A 21694-nucleotide genomic window follows, 5' to 3' on the forward strand; every position below is an offset into this window, starting at 1 on the left:
GAGATGTTGCTATATGTGACTGTTATCCAAAGATCTTAGTATGCCATCTCTGGAAGACCATTCAGTTTAGTTCAAATACACCATGAACCTTGTCCTTCTGTTAAATTCTTATATTCTCTGTATGTATAAAAAATTGGGAAAACTGGATGTAGTTGCTTTTTCTAGTTTCAGGTAGTGAAAAATATCCAAGTGTCTATCTAATAGGTCTGCTTGCTCTAAATAGGTTACTTTGTTACTTGTGAACTCTTCTATGACAGTTAACTTCAGTTTTATAAGTGAAACATACTTAATAAAATTAGAACTAAAATACGTTTTTTTCTGTTTTGAAACCTTAGTTTCATTTACAATTCAGTGAAAATAGCTGTAATTCTCCTGGGTATGCAGCTACACCCAAACCTAACAATCCCCTAATGAATATGAACTTTATCCCATGAGACTATATGTATCTGCTATTAATTCATAGAACTGATTTGCTTTATGTCAGAGGAGTAGTTTGTCAAATAAGTGGTAATAGTAGATCTGGTGATGGTGAGTGTGCAACTTTATTATTTTCAACCAATACCAGGCACCTCAGGTCTGATTCTGAGTCAGTTTAGACTATGAGGCTGTTAGGAAGAAGCGTTTCAGAGGGAGAGAGGAAACGGGTGTATATATGAAAGTGACTAAAATTCAGCATATCTATGAAACATCGAAGAATAAAATAAAACCTAATAAAAATGATGTACGAAATTCTGACAGACAAAATTCATTGAAAGAAAGTAACAGGATTTTGAAAGACATTTCTGAGCTTGTTAGAATCTGAATAAATTTCTGGGTTGTACCACACCTATACCTTTCTCCTACCCTGGAGTGTAAGCCAAGGTAGTTACATACTAACACTCACTTGCTGTAAAACTGCGATTCTCAGGATTTCTTGGCTCAATGTTCTATGTGCTCATTGATTGTAAGGACTACACAAGAGTATTATTCATATGATTTACTCACATATTAAAATTTACAATAATTTTTAATGAATCCATTTTATTGTTTTTACTGTGTGTGATATATGCACATACGGTGTATTGCAGACTTGTATATGTGAACATGTATGTGGTGTTGGTGCAGAGACTAGAGGAGGGTGTGGGATACCTTCCTCCATCATTCTCTGTAATATTCCTTTGAGGCAAGGTCTTTCCCTGAATCTGGAACCTGTGTTTTTGCTAGCAAGCCTCAGCATTCTTTCTTACCTCTCCTTTTAGCAGCACTGGTGTTAAAGGCATATGGGAGACCATACTTTGATTGTTACAAGTGTGCTGGGATCTGAACTTTGGTGGTTTGGTAAACAGCAAGCACACAACCACTGAGCCATCTCTGCAATCCCTCATTGACTTTAAAAAATATGTTTTGGTTAGTACACAAAGAAGTGGCATTTCATACATACCCATCATTTCACTTTATCTTTATTCACCCCATACTGTCGGTCATTTCTCTTTCCTTTGCATTCCTCTTGCTGGTCACCTTCCTCTTCCCAAGCACTATCCCTTTCTGCACTTCCTCTCCAGCTTGTACCATGATTTATTCTAATATTTGGAGGTAGAGTCTTTTACCTTGGTGCTATGTTCCTACATATACCAAAAGGGGATAGGCATCTCAGAATGATATCTATGGAAAAATTTGGTGAATGTTTTCATAGCTATGAATCTGTACATGGATTTTTTAAAAATATTAGCTGTTGTAGCATACCATATCAAATAGATAAATTTGTGTGTGATACTTGCATTTATATGCACATGCATGTGCAGGTGTGTGTACCCACACCTATGGAAGCCAGAGGTCAACAGCATGTACTTTATTAATCTCTATCTTATTTTTTGAATCACAGTCTCTCATTGAATTAGGAGCTCACCAATTGTTTAGACTAGCTAGTCAGTGAACTCCTATGATCCTCCTTCTGTCTGCTTCCTAGTGCTGAGATGTCAGGTACACATGATCACCCTTGGCTTTTTCAATATGAATGCTAAGGTTCGAGCTCTGGTCTTCATGTCTATGATGCAAACATTGTTTACCCCGTGAGCTATTTCCATAGCCCCTCAATTATATAGTTTTAATGACATTGTTATGTTTAATATTTTTATATATTAACAAATGATAAATTTTTATTTTTATTTTAAAATGTGACTTTCCCCTCCTCCCCATCCTTTTAGTTTTGTCAGCCTGGTGGATGGCATCTGTCCAGAGAACGGAAACAGCCAACATTCTTTGTGGTGGTCCTGACGGATATTGACTCAGATCGACATTACTGCTCATGCCTAACCTTCTACGAGGCAGAGATCAATCTCCAGGTAAAGAAACTTCCCTATGGATGGTAACAGGTAGCATTGCAGAATCTTTTAAGTTCATACTTGTTTTAAAATTGAAAATCTCATGCTGTCCTCTACAAAGCTTAAGGATTGTGTATGTTCAGTGTTAGAGGAGGAGCAATGAGCTAAATGTGGGCAGGTTAATTATCTTCACTTAAAATAGTGGTCATATTTGAATTAGTGCATCTATGAATTGTAGCATGAATCTTAAACGGTCTTATTAATAAAAACAAACCTGGAGCCAGGTATTGGGTGAACACTGGACGATCAGAGAAGCAGAAGAAGCCACAGCTAACCTCACCTTGCTAATTCCTTAGCTGATCCTGTTTCCTCAGACTGGAAGCCTGTGTCCTCATCCAAATGGATCTCTGCTGAACTGCTGCTAGAAACCTAAAGGCTTAACCAACTCTAGTTCCTGGTTTTCATGCCTTATATACCTTTCTGCTTCCTACCATCACTTCCTGGGATTAAAGTCTCTGTTACCAAGCCTAGCTGTTTCCAGTGTGGCTTTGAATTCATAGAGATCCAGAGGGATCTCTGCCTCTCAAATGCTAGCATTAAAGGTGTGAGTGCCACCATTTTCTGGCCTCTGTCTGTCTAGTGGCTGTTCTGTTCTCTGACCCCAGATAAGTTTATTAGGGTGCACAATATTTTGGGGAACACAATATCACCACAATGAATTGGTTACTAAGATTAGTTTCCTTTGGTGGATCTTTCACAGAACACAACAGTTTATCACAGTATTTCACATCATTGTTATTCTCTGGAACCCATACGCAAGCACTGGAGAAATTTACAGTCCCTCCTCTTTTTGAGTAGTGATTATTAAGTTTCTAGTTTCAGGCAACTAGATTAATTTCTCTAATTTAATCAGAAATATCTATGACAAAATGTTGGGCAATTTATGGAAGTTCCGAGATGAGGAATGAGCAGGGGCCACATTCTGAGTGCAATGAATAGTCCATAGAAGTGACATTTCTGCCCTGTTTTAACCATTGGTGCTTTGGGGGGCTTGCTATTAGTCAGTATACCCTCTACCCTAGTTGCCTTAGAATGTTTCATCTCCCCTGAGTGCTTCCTGACACACACCAGTAACTTCTACTTCGATGTTTCAGATGGGTTTCTTCTTTGGTAGAAGTTAAGAGTCTTAGAGGACCCACTCCCGTGAAAGGGAGTCATCAAAATATAGGGTTCCTTAGTGGTACTGTGGTGTTGGTAACTTGTTGGTTCCTCTTGGTTCTTATTCGATAATAGAGAAATTGCACAGAGCTTGGTTTTTGTTGGTCAATCAGTCCATGTTAGTTACTATACCACCTGCTGCATGTAGAAAAGTATCACCAGTGAGAGAAAAGATGCTTTTGGAAATGGCCTCACAAATTAGTATTTGCAGTCTTAATATATTTCTTAAAGTTAGAAATCTCAATTTTCTGGGTACAATGTGGAGGCCCACAAAGGTTTCCTAGTGAGATCTGAGCTTGCTTTACCCAGCAGAGCTACATCAGAAGATTGCTTGACCATATGCATGGTTTCTAGGTGATTAGAAGGGTCTACACTTGGCTGAGCTAGGGGGAGGTCTTTTGCACTACCCCTTGGCATTCCTATAAATAGCCCTTTAGAAGAGACAGGACGGGTTAGTGGATAAGGATCCAGGCTCTCCCGAGGCTATCCTGTGTTTCTATCTGTTTCTCTCCCCTCCATCCTTCTATCTAAATCTCTTATTCCTCACTCCTCAAGAGTACCCTGGGGTAAAATGTAGGAACCAGTCTCCCAGCTGGCTTCCCACAGTACAAGATCTGGTTTTTCAATACAAAGGAGACAAGTTACCTCTCATGAAGCAAACTTAACACTATTATTCTTTTATAGTGGAAGGTCCAATTTCATGTAGAACAAAATACTTACTGTCTGCATTCCCAACAACAAATATAAGTTATCTTCATTTCAGCATATTTTTTTTTGTCAGTTCCTTGTGGGAAGCCATACTAATATTTCAAGACTTTAGATAGTGGGATTAAACTAAGAAATATTTGCTGCAAAATATTTAATGACTTGGTCAGAATATTGCTTCTGTTTAAATTTGGAAGTAACGTTGATGAGGTGACATAATTTATAAGTCTGTGTCTTTGGTTCCTTTTATCCCAGAGTGTCCTTTATAGTGATGGAAATTGCCCATAAAAGGCTTATCACATTCTTGTTTTGCTTGTTTCAGTCAAAAACCTGCTAGAGTGTCCTGTAATCCATGTGCCACTCTTTAATTTAGTTGATCTTTCATTTTAATAATGGTGTTTAGACCTTAAGCTAATTCAGAGAATGGAATGTTCTTTATGTACACATTCTTTTTTTAAAAAAAATGTTTAAAAATGTCTTTATTGGCTCTTTGTTAAAACTTTATTTTATGTGCATTGGTGTGAAAGTGTCAGATCCCCTGGAAGTGGAATTATCAACAGTTGTAAGCTGCCATGTGGTTGCTGGGAATTGAACCTGGGTCCTCTAGCAGAGCAGCCAGTGCTCTTAACCACTGAGCCATCTCTCCAGCCCCCTGTGCCCATATTCTTAATAACTCCTTTGAGTTGTATAATGGAAACTAAATGATAATTTAACTTCTCTCTCCTCTCTTCCTCACATACATTCAGCCCTCGGTTAAGCTGACAGAAAGTCAGTATATTAAGACAACATTGGAGGTATTTTAGGTTTAGAAATCTGTCTCACTTTTTATTTGGACGTTGTTTCACACATAAGGAGAAATTGCTGAAATTACACGTAAACATTTAGATATCCTTTAACTATATTTATCTAGTGTTAAATTTTTGACTCATTGAGATATATATATATATATGTATATGTATATATACCCTGATATTTTTCTCACTTTCTCTCCCTCTCTCCTCTCTTTCCAGTTTTTTCTTCCCCCTTTTGGTACAATCTCTTGCGTGCGCACGCGTGCCCCCCCACACACACACGGAGGGAGGGAGAGAAGGAGGGAGAGAGCGAGTGAACGAGTGAATGAATGAGAGAGAGAGACACTCATTTCTCCCCCTGAATCCTTTGAGAGAAAACCCTATATTTATATACCTTTCCTCTAAATTCCTTGGTTCCCTAGGCTGGACATGAGCCACTGGGCTAAAGTGACTCTCCTGGCCCACCTTCAATTGGACATCGCCATAATCACTGTAATAATATTCTTCACTTTCCATTCCACTATTTTCTTCTAGAGCAGGCCCAGTACATAACTGCATATATTTTGTTTAAGTTTTATTTCTCTTTTCCCTCTTCATCTTGAATATTTGCTCAGTATCTATTTTATAATGTTGAAATTTTTAAATAATAATCTTTCCATATCCATTTTTAATAGAATGGTTTTTATTTTGTGCTTACTGGTATCTCTCATTAAGTTCAGATTGGGCATCAACAGAATACTGTAATACTTAAGTAAAACAGGATTGGTGGGTATATGCCTATAATACCAGTATTAGGAAGTCTGAAGCAGAAGGATTGAGAATTTAGAGATACCCTGAGCTACATGGTGAGACTCTCTTAAAAATAAAAAGAAGGAAGAAGAAGGAAGAGAAAGAAGGCCAACCAACCAAAGTGAAAGAAAGAAAAGAAAAAGAATACTTCCTAAGTATGTTCCTTCCAGTAGTGTCCAAGGGTACACATTTGGATGTATATGACATCTATTTGTCCTTTACTGCTGATGTTCATTTGTTAGATTGTTATATTTCTGCAGTGTATTGTTGCAGAGTTTTTTTTTCACGTGCAACTAATACATATTCCATAGGAAGGTATTTTAAGTCAATATATGTGCCCTGCTGCTTGTCAGTCATAGTCCCCTTGATTTAGTAGGTACTATTGAGTCTTGACTTGCTGATTCTCTTATATGCTTGCAACATGATTATCTACCAGTTCCATGATCCCTATCTTATTAGTCAGTAGTTGACTTTTTGGTTTTTTTTTTGTTTGTTTGTTTGAGACAGGGTTTCACTGTATAACTTTGGCTGTCTTAGAACTCACTATGTAGACCAGATTGGACTTGAATTCACAAAGATCCACTTGCCTTGGCCTCCCAAGTGCTTGGATTAAAGGTGTGTGCCACCATGCCTAGCTAGTAGCTGATTTTTTAAGAATTAATTAATTTTTTTCATACAGAATATTTTGGTCATGTTCTTTCCTTTTCTCCAACTCCTCCCAGATTCTTCTTACCCATCCAAGTTCATATTCTTTCTCTTTCTCCCTTGCTCCTGCTCCCCAACAAAACAACCCCCTCAAATTAAAATCAAATCAAATCTAAACAAAACAAAAAACCCAGTAAAACACACACACACACCCCCCCTTTTTAAACACACACACACACACACACACACACACACACACACACACACACACACACACAAAAGGGTCCCTTTTATGTTTGCCATCTACTCCTGAGTATGGAGCCTGCCCTCAAGTGTGATTGATACACCCAGTGATACTCCATTGGAAAAACTGATTTTCCCTTTTTCAGTAGTTATCAGTTGCAAATACCTTTTTGGTTAGAGGTAGGATTTTGTATCTGCTTTCTCCTTCTCAGTGCTCAGATTTTATCTGGTTTGAACCTATACAGATCTTGTGCATGTTGTCACAGTCTCTGCAAATTCATATGTAAGTGTACCAGCCCTGTTGTATCTGTTTTTTTGTTTTGTTTTGTTTTGTTTTTTGTTGTTGTTTTGGTTTTTGGTTTTTCAAGACAGGGTTTCTCTGTGTAGTTTTGCGCCTTTCCTGGAACTCACTCTGTAGCCCAGGCTGGCCTCGAACTCACAGAGATCCACCTGGCTCTGCCTTCTGAGTGCTGGGATGGCTTGTTATATCTGGAAGACAGTGCTTCCTTGGGGTCATCCACCATCTATGGCTCTCAAGATCTTTCTAATGCCCCTTCCACATAGATCCCTGATTCTTGAGGGGAAGGGGTTGATAAAGACATCCCATTTAGGGCTTAGTGCTCCAAAAATCTCTCAGTCCTGTACATTGTCCACTTGTGGTTCTCTGTTAAATATCACTGGCTTTAAGAAGAAACTTCTCTGATGAGAGTTGAATGATATTCTGTTCTATGGGAATAGCAATATATCACTAGGCATCATTTTATTGCTATGCTCTTTTGAGCAGAATAATGGAAATAGGTTTTCCCCTAGAGCCCGTAACTTACCTAATCTCTGATTCTTGACCACTTTAGCAGTGTGAGGTATAGGTTTTGTCTCACAGAGTGACCCTTAGTTCAATTTTAAAAAGATGGTTGGTAATTCCCATAATATTTGTGCCACTATTATACCAGTATATATATATATATATATATATATATATATATATATATATATATATATATATATATATATATATATATATATTGGTTTTTTCGAGACAGGATTTCTCTGCGTAGCTTTGTGCCTTTCCTGGAGCTCACTTGGTAGCCAAGGCTGGCCTCAAACTCACAGAGATCCGCCTGGCTCTGCCTCCCGAGTGCTGGGATTAAAGGCGTGTGCCACCACTGCCAGGCTATACCAGTATATTTTGCAGGAAGGTCACTGTTGCCCTGGGATATATATTGATGATTACTTTTCTTTTCTGACAACATGCAAAGTACCTTCCAACAACATAAATTCCAGTCAGTAAGGCTGAAACTTCTACTTGGTCACCAACCTGATTTCACCATGTTCAATGACATAAAATTATGTCATGAAGATCAACCAATAGCCTTGGAAATAACCTGTGATGTTTGTGGGACCCCTTTGGCCCACGACTCAACAGATGTTACCTATTCCTAGCACTGGAGATTTTATTTGGTAGCATAAGATGTCTAGTTGGCACATTGTTTCCTCCATTTAAATTTCTTTCATCTATGTTTATATTTTAGGGAGCTTCTACAGTGGTATGTTTCCATAGGGCTTTTCAAAAGGCCTTTAATGTTTGTTGTCTTTCCCCATATTCCTTCCTGTACCCTGTCATTCCATCCTCCATTCCCATTTAATCCTCCTGTTCATCTTTCTCCTAATCTCTTTATGACTCTATACTCCCCTTACTTGGAAGATTCCCTCTTCCTTTCTGGTTCCTTATTAGTTACCTAGAAGATAGGAAAATCTCCCATGCTCCTTTATCAGTAGGATTAAAATTGTGAAAACAGCTATCCTACCAAAAAAAATCTATAGGTTCAATGCAATACCCCTCAAAATTCCAACACAATTCTTCACAGAAATTGAAAAATCAGTCTTCAACTTTATATGTAAATACAAAAAAACCCAAAACATGTAAAAATGAGCCTGAAGAATAAAAGAACTGCTGGGGATATCACCATCCCACAGAGCCATATTAACAAAACCAGCTTGGTATTGGCATAAAAACAGGCATGTTGAACAATGGAATCAAATTGAAGACCCAGACACAATTCCATACACCTACAGACACTTGGTTTTTTACAAAGAAGCTAAAAATACACACTGGGGAAAAAAATTGCATCTTCAACAAATGTTCTAGTCATACTTGATGGCTGCATGTAGAAGAATGAAAATAGATTCATGTCTATCACTCTGCACAAAACTCAAATACAAATGGACCAAGTACCTCAACATAAGGCCAGATACACTGAATCTGAGAGAAGAGAACATGTGGAATAGCCTTGAACTCATTGAATTTCTGAACAGAACACCATTATCACAGGCACTAAGAACAACAAGTAATAAATGGGACCTCATGAAGCTGAAAAGTTTCTATACAGCAGAAGACACCATCATTCAAGCAAATTGGCAGCCTACAGAATGAGAAAAATATTTTTACTGACTATACATCTGATAGAGGATTAGTATCTAGAATAAAGAATTAAAAAAAAAGAACTGAACATTAAGAAAATAAATAGCCTAATTAGAAAACAGGGGTATAGTACTAAATAGAGAGTTCTCAAAAACTGAAACACAAGTGGCTGAGGAGCACTTAAAGGAGTATTAAGGATGGTCAATATCCTTAGCCATCAGGAAAAATGCAAATTAAAACTACCTTGAGATTTCATTTTACCCTAATCAGAATGCCTAAAATAATAAAACAAATAGTGGTGAGTACATGAAGAAAGGGAACACTTACTCATTGCTGATGGGAGTGCAAAGTATTCCAGTCACTATCAAAATCAAGATGGAGAATCCACAAAAAGCTGATAGTTTAGCTGCCAAAATCCAGCTATTTTACTCTTGGGTATATAACCAAAGGGCTCTACATCTTACTTGCTTATCCATGTTCATTGCTGCTCTATTTATAACATCCAGAAATTAGAAACAGTCTAGATGTCCACCAACTGAAGAAAGGATAATGAAAAGGTGATAGATTTACACAATGGAATATTATTCAGCTGTTATGAAAAATGAAATTTGCAGGTAAATGGATAGAACTAAAGATAATCATTCTGAGTGAAGTAACTCAGACTCAAAACGATCATTGACTTTTTTAATTTTCCCTTTTTTTTTTTTTAGAAAGTGTCTCATTGTGTTGTCCTGGCTGGCTTGCTATGTAGATCGGGCTGGCCTCATGTTCAGAGAGATACTTGCTTTGGTTTCCCCTAGTCTGGTATTAAAGGTGTGTGCCACCATGCCCAGCCAGTAGTTGACATTTTCCTATTAGCAAAGCTGTTTTCTCCTTTGGCTAAGCCATGAGCTCATGGATTCAAGCTTGTCCCACTTCTGTTCAGAAGCATATAATCTATTAATGGCTTTCATGATTTTCATGCCCATGTTCTCCCATATCTGGCCAGTGGCCACTTTGTAAGTTATGTCTCACTAGGTTTGTGGTTTGCTTTTTATGTAAACACTTTAAAACTCTGTCATAACTAGTTCTAATCCAATTCTTTGCCTTTTTTAGCACCAGTCCTGAAATGAGACCTTTTGTTAGGGAGCCTTGTCTCCTCACTGGAAGCCATGATCTGGGTTCTTGTGTGCTTTGAATCAGTGTAATAATGGCTTTCCTTTCATTTAGCTCAGGTGTTTGTGCACTTGTCATTTTAAAAGGATCAAAAAAGTGTAATTTTTTTTTACAGCTGACTTTAATTTTTTTTTTTTTTTTTTTTGGTTTTTCGAGACAGTTTCTCTGTAGCTTTGCACCTATCTTGGCTCTCGCTCTGTAGACCAGGCTGGCCTCGAACTCACAAAGATCCGCCTGGCTCTGCCTCCCAAGTGCTGGGAATTAAAGGCATGTGCCACCACTGCTCGGCTGACTTTAAAAAATTTAAAGCCTGTTTACCTTCAACTTTTTGTCAATCCTGAAAATATAAACTCATTATCAGGATTCTTTGTCTAATGTGCTAGGTGCTATCTGAAGTTGTAAGCCTCCTTTTCTGTGTTGGAAACAAATTATTTTCATTTGAGTTTGTTCTAATTGAGATTATAAACCATGAGGTAGAATTTGGGATGGAGAAATAAAAGATGATCCTTTCTAGGTCATTAGTAACATTATTCTCACTTTTGGCACTGTTTTTAACAAATGTGTTTTTCTTTTATTTTTGGATCATATTATCATTTCAAAATAGATCTTAACTCATTTGGCGTGAATTACTTCATATGAAATGTACTATGACACATTGCTTGGAATACTAAAGAGAAGGAAGGAACTTCAGGACTTACACCATCCAAAGTAAAATTGTACAATTTAAAAAATATTGGCTCTTTTATCTTTTCCAAAATACAGTAATATGCTCAGTAGTCATAAACAAACTTGGCATTAAACTTTTGATAACGTGTTTCCAAAATTATCCAACTAGATAATATGAACCTTGACTTTTGTTTAAAGTAATGAATAAAATGTGACAGATCTGATATTTATTGCTTAGATGAAAAATATATATATATGTTCTTTTCTTTAGGTTTGTATCTAAGTTTTTCAGTGTATTTTGTATTTCTGAATCAATTCTCAGTAAAGACATTTGGTGTATCATCGAATTAATTGCCATTAAAGAAATGGAGTGGGGACTAATGAGTATGATTTGGGGAGATAAGATGAAGAATGAAAACGAAAAAGACACAGAATCCATATCATACTCTTTTGTGTTGTTTTTATCTCAGTGGGCATAAAATTGGACTCTGGAAGCTAACAAAAAATTCAGATTCAAAAGTATCCCCAAGTACTGTCTAAGTACTATTGTATGAAATAGATAATGACTGAAGACTATACAACAGGAGTGTTACTGAGCTTATAAAAAATCTAAGTAGATGTTTGAAAATCAGGACCTAAGAGCAATCTGGGCAAAAATTTGGAGACAAGAAGCAAAGATACAAGGTTTTATGGTCAATTAAGGCTTGGCGTAGCCGAGATACTGTTCCAAAAGTTTGGTAGTACATTATTTCATTCTACTGTATTTAACTCATGTCAGTTAATCTCATTTTAGTCTCTCTGTTACATTCTATGATACTAGAAACTTAACCCAGGACAGAAAAAAGACTTGACTCTGTCTGTCTATCTGTCTTAAAGAGTGAGACACTAAAACATACGCTACAGCACTACAGAGGTTACACCCGTGTGTGATTGATTCAAGAATAGGAGAGATGATGGGCATAGAAGTTATAGTTGAGAAGCACAATCAAGCACATAACATCAGTATCTTACAATGGAAGCATGAAGTTGGGGGGAGTCTATACATATCCTTGGGTTCTGTTGTTTTTTGGTTGAGTGTTTGTTTGTTTTGTAATAGGGTCCTATTATGCTGGCCTTGTGTTTCAGCCTTCTGAGCCTTGGGATTAAGGCCAGTGCTGTTACACCTGATGAACCTGTACATTTCAACAAATAATACTAAGCACTTGGGAGGCTAATTTGAAGAAATAAGAAATTCATTCATAATATCATAAAACAACTCTAAGTGATTAAGGAATCACCTGGAGAACCAAATAAATAATAAGTTTCTAAACTGTCTCTAGACAAAAAAATGTGGGACAGAGGAGAAAATTTCATTATCAAAGTAAATTGTGTTCATTCTAGAATTTTAAAACATACATGGAAAGAAAGTGAGATGGAAAAAATAATGGCATTTTTTGAAGCAAGAATTTTTTTATTAAAGTATTTATATACCTATCTGCCATATAATTCTATATAAGTAAATTCTTGATGTTTATTTCTTATTGTGTAGATATTATGAATAATACTGGAATTACTGTCTTTTGTGGGGAGGGAAATAATTGGCTCCTTCGAGAAGGAGCAATGAATGCTGTTCTACCTTTCTCAACAAGAAATGAAGAGTCTCCAGGTGTGGAAACTGGTTTGCTGATTGTATGAAGTCTCACTCCAGAGACTACTTCATAGACCATAACCAAGAACAACAACAACAAAAGTCTAGAGAAAGCTACCTTAAGTGACATGATAGAGACATAGAAAATTTGGAATATTTACATATTCTGAGTTTGTTTGTGTTTGTTGGATAATTTGTAACACATGCAAGTATCTGTATGAGGGTCTCCTTATAGTGGTAAATATTATGTCCATCCATGCCTTCCCTTTTAAAAATGAGAATTGGAAATTGACAGGTTGCTGAATTTTAAGTTTTCTTGATATTCCTTATAAATACATCTTATAGGGAAAACTACCACTGAATAAATAAATGTCACATGCTTGAAATTATAGGATATATTTAAATTTAAAAAAGCTTTTGAGAACAAGCTTCCAAAGTCCAAGAGATATCAAATGTCTCTTCTTTAATATTGACTATTGAAGGCTAACAAGAACTGCAGTAAAAACTATATCAACAGGTTGTATTTGTATATTTGTGTATGCACACACACGTTCATGTAACAATTGGAAAGGAGAAGCTATCAAATGAGACTGGCGGGGGAGGAATGGAAGGAGCCAGAATGGGACTTGGGAGAGGTTGGAAAGAGAAGGGAAGGGAGAAAGTAATATAATTATATTTTAACTAAAAATATGTAAGAAAAAGATAAATTTTAAAATAAAAAATAACTATTTAAACACGAGAATGATTATTGTTATCAAGGAAAAAGTGTGATCCTTTTTTTTAAACATATAGTTTTACTTCCACAATACTGTGTCACCTAAACAGTTGTTTGTTGAACAACTTATGTCCTACAAAGGTTACATGTAAGCATCGACAAGAGTAAGAGGGCTAATCCAAGTTAAAAGACTGTTATGTAGAAATGCCTTTCATTACCTGTGTAACCTTAGCAGCTCATTTGGACTCTCTAGACATGATTGTTAATTTGTACAGTGAAATAGACATAGATTTATAGTACCTTTTACTGTGTTTTTTGCCATGATGATTTGCCCAATTTTAAATATGTATCTAAATTTTTAATTATGTATTTAAAATGTAAGTATATATAAATTCCCACCCAAGTAATTATTCAAAGAATACTATTCCAGGTGCTATTGTGTACATATAGCATACTAATTGGAGGAAAGTACATTGTAAATTTAATTGTATGATATATATTCATAGGCAGATACACTATTTCTTTAAGGAATGTTTGAATAAATCATGTTTAATTGTAAATAAATGCTTTGGTGTATATTTCTAACCAAAGTAAAGTTGATATCTTGATCTTTGAGGTTAGTTCGTTATTAGCTTTTCCATCAGGAATTCTAGGAAAATATATTTTATTTAATATATTAAATAAAGAACTAGAGAACTTAGCTGGACATGGTGATGCACACCTTTAATACTAGTACTGGGAAGCCAGTCTGGAACAGTGCGGTCAGATCTCTGTGAGTTCAAGGCCAGCAGGTCTACCTAGTGAGTTCCATGACAGCCAAGGCTGTGTAGAGAAACCCTGTCTTAAAAGAAAAAGAAAAAAGAAAGAAAGAAAAGAAAAAGATCTCTATAGTTCACCTAACAGCTTCAGTACAGTGTTTTACATTAGAAGAATAATCACATCTTATTCTTAAATTTTTTTCACTAATCTTAGACAATGAAAAGGAACTTTAAAAATGATCGTTGACTCTAGTGACTCACAAAATAACATTTGTAAATTTATGAAGAACTAATTTTAAAATTATTTGTCATGCTTGAAAGAAAACAGAAGTGAAGCTTATGTGCTGGTTTCCATCTCTCCTGAAGGGCTACACTAATTACCTCTTTTCCTCAAAAGTTAAGCGTTATCCTAATAGTATTTCTCTCATTTTTCACATTTTATAGTTATTCCTAAATTTTCTTAATATATTTATATAAGCCAAAAAATTCGCAAGTAATCTAATAGTTGACCATGAGTTACTTGTGTTTTTAGCATAAATAATGAGCAGAAACATGTCGCTATGCCAGTGACCATATCTCTTAATGTATACTGATTAATTCATTAATTCTGACTTACTAGCTATTAGTTGATGAGCAAAAGTTGTTTTAAACAGTATATTTAGTAAAACTTATGGAAATAAAAGTGCCAAAAATTAAAACATCAATATGTCATCATCATGTTCTCTGATATTAAAACTAATGTTCAGCTTTATTTTTCTAAACTGTAACGATAAAATAGGCAACAAATTTTTGTTCATATGTGTAACATAAAAATTTAGTTTAGGTTGTGATTTTTTAAAGTATAAATAGATTAAAAATAGTAAATCTAAATGGCAGTTATGTAAGGATGCATTAAATTCAAGCCAGTCAAGGTACAAAATGTGTTGCATTTTTAAAGCTCAACCTGTTTGACTTCCCCTATTATTGGATTTCTCTTTTTCATATTGCCTGTTACTGTTCTGATTATCTTTTTATGTTCTGATGATCTGTTTAAGCTTTCAAACCCCAGTTTACTGCTGTGGGCTTCACAGAGTCCCTTCTCAGACCTGTGACTCTGACCTCCAGTTGTGAAATGGTTTTGACTGGTGCTGTTTTTTCACCTGTGTTGCTCTTAGCATTTACGTGACACTGAATTTCCTGGCAGTAGAGGCTGTACCCTATCCTTTTGTGACAGGTGCTATGTGGCTAACAAGCTATAAATGTTTAATAAATAAACAGACACTAATACATTGTCATTTACTTAAAAACCTTTAGCTCTTTGTTTTAAAAATAATACAAATGTAAATATTTTAGAAGATTGTTTTGCTCTGGGTGTGCGTATATTTTCTTGTGATCCATATCAATTCCAATCCCATGGCCTATAGGCATTTGAAATACAGTCTTCTAGACGCTTTTCATATTCAAAGTGTAAACAGCATTATACAGATAGCCATACTTGCTGTATAGATAGCCCTTTAAAAGCTTGTGTTTATGTATGGTAGATTCCAATGTCAGTGTACTTATAGGTACCTTTAAATTGTTTTATAGCCACTATTTCTAGTGGCTTCTTTTTTTATAAGATGAGGACAAAAACAGATGAAAAGGAGTAGAACTCACATACATTTTTTTACATATGCAAAATACATCGCTTCCTTAATATTTCTCATTCTCTTATTCCATTCTCCCTGCTAGTTTGCTAGTTTTCTTTGTTGCAATAAATGGCTTTACTCTCAATATAGGTTTAAAACACAAAACTTATTACCTTTTTCCTTTTTTTGTTATCCATATTCTAGCCGTCCACAAATCCTGTTGGAGAACTCCACTTCCAAATCGTCTCCTCCTTTCATTATAGTCACACTACCGTTTATTTTGTCTGAACTACCAAATAGGCTTGGAAACAGCCTTCCTCGTTCTACTTCTGCCTCCTTACAAGCTACTTTACACCATTAGGTTGAATTATTTAAAAACAAAGTTGTCGTCACTCTTCTTTAGTCCATGGCATTCAGAATAAAAACTCAAATGTCATCCTGTGAGCTCAGAATAATCAGCCCCTGGCTCCCACTCCAGTTATTAGCCAGTCCTCCAGCTGCTGAGACTGCCTGGGTCCTTTGCATTTGCCTATCTGTCTAAATATCTGGTTAAATAATCTGACCAGCTACTCCCCCTACCCTTCAGATATCATTTTCTTTCCCCAGTTACACTTATAACATTAGTGCCTAGAACATGCTAGCTACCCAGTAAAATAATACTAAGTGAATAAATGGATATGTATGCCTTCAGCCTTTTCTAGTTGTACACCAACTTGACAGCCTCTCTAGATCACTGTCTGCTTGTTAGTAAATTAAATTAGATGTTTCTCTAAGGTCTTTTATAATGAAATATAAATTCTGGAGTCAGACTTTAGTTTTTAGATTTATTAACTTTGAACAAATTCTTAACCATTTCATACTTCAAATTTGTTCCTGTATACTCAGAATACTAATAATAATACCTACCTTTGAGGGTTGTTGAAAGGGTGTAATGAGATGATGTAGTTAAGAATAAAGATCTTGGAGCTAGAGAGATGGGTTGGTGGTTATGAGCACTGGTTGTTCTTCCGAAGGTTCAATTTTCAGCACCCACATAATAGCTCACAACCATCCTAGGGTATCCAAACCCTCTTCTGACCCCCATGGGCATTGCATGGACATGGCATACAGATGTACATGTAGGCAGAACAGCTATACATATAAAATTAAAATAAAAGTTAAAAAAAATGAGAGAGAATGCAGGTATGAAGGGACAGAGATTTGGAATCTAGCCCACTATTATATCTGTCACCATAGTAAGTGTTCCATAGGGTTATTTGCTTTAACTTTTATAATGAACTTCACACATTACCCATTTTTTAAAAATTGTCAGCATTTCCTATCTTTTCAAATCTAAATATCTGTTTGGGGAGAAAGATGACATTTTAAAGCAAACAATATTTATTACATCATTTCACTTGTAAACATTTTGTATGTATCTCTGTTTGACTGATGGAAGGATTGATTGATTTGATTGGTTTTGTGAGACAGGTTATTATCTATATAGCCCTGGCTGTTTTGGAACTCATTATATAGACCAGGTTGGCCTCAAACTCACAGGAATCTGCCTGCCTTTGTCTCCATAGGCTGGGATTAAAGGTATGTCCCACCACATCTGGCTGATTAAATTCTATTTTAAAGCTAGAATACCTCCAAGACTGTGTTGTACCTTTGGCTGTTTCAGTGATGATAGCACAGGCCAGTCTCATACTGTTGATGATCATTGCCACATCCCCTTTCTTACTAGAAATCGCAGACAGAAGATTTTGAATCTGCCTTTCCTTCTGCATTTACTAGAAGATCATCTCTGCTACAACTTTGTTCCATCAATTATAGATAGAAAAGACATTCCATTTTTAATTTTCTGAATAGTATGTTAGTACCTTAATAACCTCCAGTAGTGACCACTTAATTTATAATTATGAACACATGAATTTTTTATATATTTGATGGATTTTAATAGTGTGTACATTTTATTCATTTTGATACTATTAATCTTTGACAGATCTCCTTTTGATACAATAAGATGAACATTGTAATTTATTTTGTACATTTCTTGACCCTGAAGTAGAATGTCATTTCTCCAAGGAATTTTATTTTCTTTTAATGGGAAATAACATTTAATAATTTTTTACTGTATTAATGAATTATTAGCATTTTTATAAGGCATAGCACGGCACTGCCATATAAGAACTATGTTGGCTGATCTGATTTTGTTTTATATTAACAATATAATTTATATGTATAGTGACTCAGAAAATGTGCTTTTGATGCACACTAAAGTTTGAAAATGACGGGCTGAGAGTAGAAGCCCCTACCTTGTTCATTAAGAATAGGATTGTAGGTGCCCTGTAGTCCAGCACCCTGTTTCTGCAAGTCTTATCTTTGTGAAACAGAATTAATGGAAGAGAAGTCAACAAGATTAGCCTGTTTATGAACAATAAGCATTATACCCACCTAGCCTTTGAAAGACATAGGACATATATATAGATGTTTCACACATTTTGTGTGCAAGTGTGTAGAAGAATTTATAAACCGTCTTATTAAATAAAAAACACGGAGCCAGATATAGGGATGAAAACCTGAAAGATTAGGGAAATAGGGAAAGCCACAGCTAACCTTACCTCACCAGCTCTGCAGCTTCCAAAGAGTGAGTTACTTCCTGTCTACGCATACCTATATGCCTTGCTGTTCTGCCATCTGATTTGCTCTGTCTAGCTACATCACCTCCTCTTCTTGCGCAGCTTTATCACTTCCTGTCTGTCTGTACAGACCTCCAGACCTCCATGGTTAACTAGTGTTGGAATTTAAGGCATGTGCCACCATGCCTGGCTCTGTTCCCAGTGGCCTTGAACTCACATAGATCCAGACAGATCCTTGCCTCCCAAGTGATAGGATTAAAGGCATGTGCTAACATTGCATGGCTTTTGTGTTTACTTATAATGGCTGGCTTTTTCCTCTGATCTCCATGCAAGCTTTATTTATTAGAGCACAAATAAAATATCACCACACAAGTGTGTTTTAATGACAGTCTTTTCAGATGTGTGTTCCAATACGGTATTAGGTTTTCGAGGGGGAAAGGGACCTAATAAAATCAAGAAGTGCTATATGTTATGCCTCCTCTGTTTGAAATTACATATCAGAGCCAGAAATCATGCTGTAAAGATACTCTATTTAACTTGATTTAATTTATTGTTTCTAAAATTCTTTGATTACAAGACCCTTTAGCTAAGTAACATCTGTCAACTTCTAAGGAACACTACAAAGTAATGACTTGTAAGAAGTTTTTTGTTTTGTTTTTGTTTTTGATGTCACCATGATTTAAGAAAGCAGCAGTAGCTTTCTGGGTCAGTAAATAAGCCTATAGTTAAATTTCCTGCCTTACTAGTACTGTAGGTCAGGAGCTGCGCTATCATTGCACAGACAAGACTGCAGTGTATTGCCTTTACCAGAGGAAGTGTATGCTTGTGAATCTGGTATTATCCAGGATGGACATTGCCAGAATGGACCAGGTTTTATCATGTGACCATTCCATTGTGATTAAATAATCATTTGGCAAAAAACAAGGAATTTTTATCTTTTCAGGGAAATATTATAGTATGGAGAATTTTTGCGCCTATTTAGATTCCTTTTTCTAATTCTGGAATGTTTAAAGTCCTTGTTTATTTCAGAAAGGAAATGTAGAACTAAATTTGTTTTGTTTTGTTTTTGAGACAGGGTTTCTCTGTGTAACAACCTTGGCTGTCTTGGAACTCACTTTGTAGACCAGGCTAAGCCTCAAATTCACAAAGATGCACCTGCCTCCTGAGTACTGGAATTAAAGGTGTGCGCCACTACCACCCAGCAAGCATTCAGTTTTTTAGAGAAGAATAAAAATAATCTGCAAGTATAAAAATTTGTTCTAGCTGGGTACAATGACACATGCCTTTAATCCCAGCACTCGAGAAGCAGAGGCAGGGGAATCTCCATGAGTTTAAGGCCAACCTGGTCTATAGAGTGTGTTACAGGACAGCTAGGGCTGTACAGAGAAACCCTGTCTCAAAAAAACCAAACTAAACTAAAACAGAAACAAAAACTTAATGTTTAAAGAAATATGGGAAGAGTTGTAGGATAATGTGGTATAAGTAGAAATGAACATAATAGATGTTGAATGCAGCATTTCCTCTCATAGGAAAATCAAGCATCATAGTATAACAAATGTGACTGAAGCATCCAGTCTGAACACTAGTATTAACTTCCTGAAGCTAGAGCCTCTCAGCTGTATGGAGTCATCACATGAAATCAGCCAGAGTACCTTTTAGCATTGCATTTTAGGATGTGTTTGAAGGGCAATAGCATTTTGGAAGTGCATTTATGTAACAGGTGTTAATTTAGCCTGTACAGAAGCATGGAGACTATCAGCATAACAGAATTATATAGGAGTAGACAGTCTCACATAGTTCACTGTGATAATCAGTAGACACAGATACCTACTAATAGATAAGGTGTGGCAAGTGATTCTGATGTAGATAAAAGATGAGGTGGGGCCTAGAGAGATGGCTCCATGAGTAAGAGCACTGGCTGCTCTTCCAGAGGACCAGGGTTCAATTCCCAGGACTTACATGGCAATTCATAGCCACCTGTAACTCCAGTTCCAGGGGATCTGATGCCCTCTCTTCTGGACTCCTCAGTCACCAGGTGTGCATGTACTGCACAGATCAAACGTGCAGACAAAACACTAGTACACATATAAGAACATTTTAAAAGATGAGTTGACCTTCCAAATCAATGCAAGATAATCCAGTAAAAGTCATTTACAGTAAATTTGTAGCTTTAATGGGGTATACTGAAAATAAAAAAATCCTTTTAGGTTAGAAGGCTTATAATGTTGAGCTAGAAAATATAACAATACTTTGCAATATCAAATACTAAATTTCAAAGCATCATAAAATCTCTCAAGTTCATTTAATTTCCTGCTTATTTTTTTGGTGAAAATTTGTCATTGTTAAATATACAAGCCAAGCTTGGCATGGTTGTTCATGCCTATAATACCAGCACTCAAGAAGCTGAGGCAGGAGGATTGCCGTGAGCTCAGGCCAGCTCAGGCTACATAGTAAATTTCAAGCAACAGTGAAACACTGCCTCAAGACAAAACATACAAGCCAGTGTCACCAAAGATAGTTTAGCCACAAAATAGAGGAAGTATTATTTCCATGACCTGATAAATTATTTCTAGAAAAAATATTATATTAGAGAAAATTCTTTATTTTACCTAACAACTGTCTGCATACATTTTTATCTTCAAAATGGGATTGTGACTGTTTCCTTAAACTTGGAGCATTGTATTTATGTATGAGGGGGGAATACACACAAGAATACATGCACATACACACATGCTTAGTGGTTGGGGGTTGAGTGTAGATCCTTGTGCATGCTAAGCAAGTGCTCACTAATGAAATTTATCCTCAGCCTTTGGGGCATTGGTTCTTAGAAGACAGTTACTGGGATCAAGAATAACAGCATTTCAGGACTTATAAAGTAAAACTCTACACCTGTAAAAAACAATCAGTGTAGAAATGTAAAACATGAAGTTGTTTTTACTTAATTGCAATTTACTTTGTATTGACCCTTTTTTCTTGTTAATAATTGGTGGGTATTTAACTAATGAACAGCTTTAAGTAGTGGCTACACATTCTGTTTTGTGTTTCGGTTTAAGTAGTCTAATGGTCATTTATTTGAAATGGCTATCTGCTTACTCAAGTTGTCTTTTAATGATACTCTAGGGCAATTATCACAATCTCATAAAAATGTGGATAGGTTTATCTGTTCCAGGAATTTCAGTCATATTTGCCATTTAGAGTTTTTTGGTAATCCATAAATGCCATGATTCATTAAGGGTGGAAATTTTGGTAAATTAATAATCATCGCTTTTCTATTATTTTTAAGGATTCCAGAAACTAGCCAGACTTATTTTATTTGTTCTTTGTAACAAATCAAAGTCTTTCTCTTTCAAGAGCATATGGACCTTTTATATACAGATAGTTCCCTTTGGATGTGTACATTCCTTGGACAACTAATTTTTGGTTATGTTTCACTAT

General features: G+C 36.0%; 1 protein-coding gene across 1 annotated transcript in view; it reads left to right on the forward strand.

Moving 5' to 3' along the window:
* Window positions 1-21694, forward strand: part of Sbf2 (SET binding factor 2) — a 352132-nt gene that overhangs the window by 147154 nt on the left and 183284 nt on the right. Inside the window, 1 exon segment of the mRNA XM_037211535.1 lies at window positions 2184-2321. Within this exon segment, the coding sequence (XP_037067430.1) occupies window positions 2184-2321 (138 nt within the window).

This window comes from Peromyscus leucopus, chromosome 1 (genome assembly GCF_004664715.2).
Source record: "Peromyscus leucopus breed LL Stock chromosome 1, UCI_PerLeu_2.1, whole genome shotgun sequence".
Classification (NCBI taxonomy): Eukaryota; Metazoa; Chordata; class Mammalia; order Rodentia; family Cricetidae; genus Peromyscus; species Peromyscus leucopus.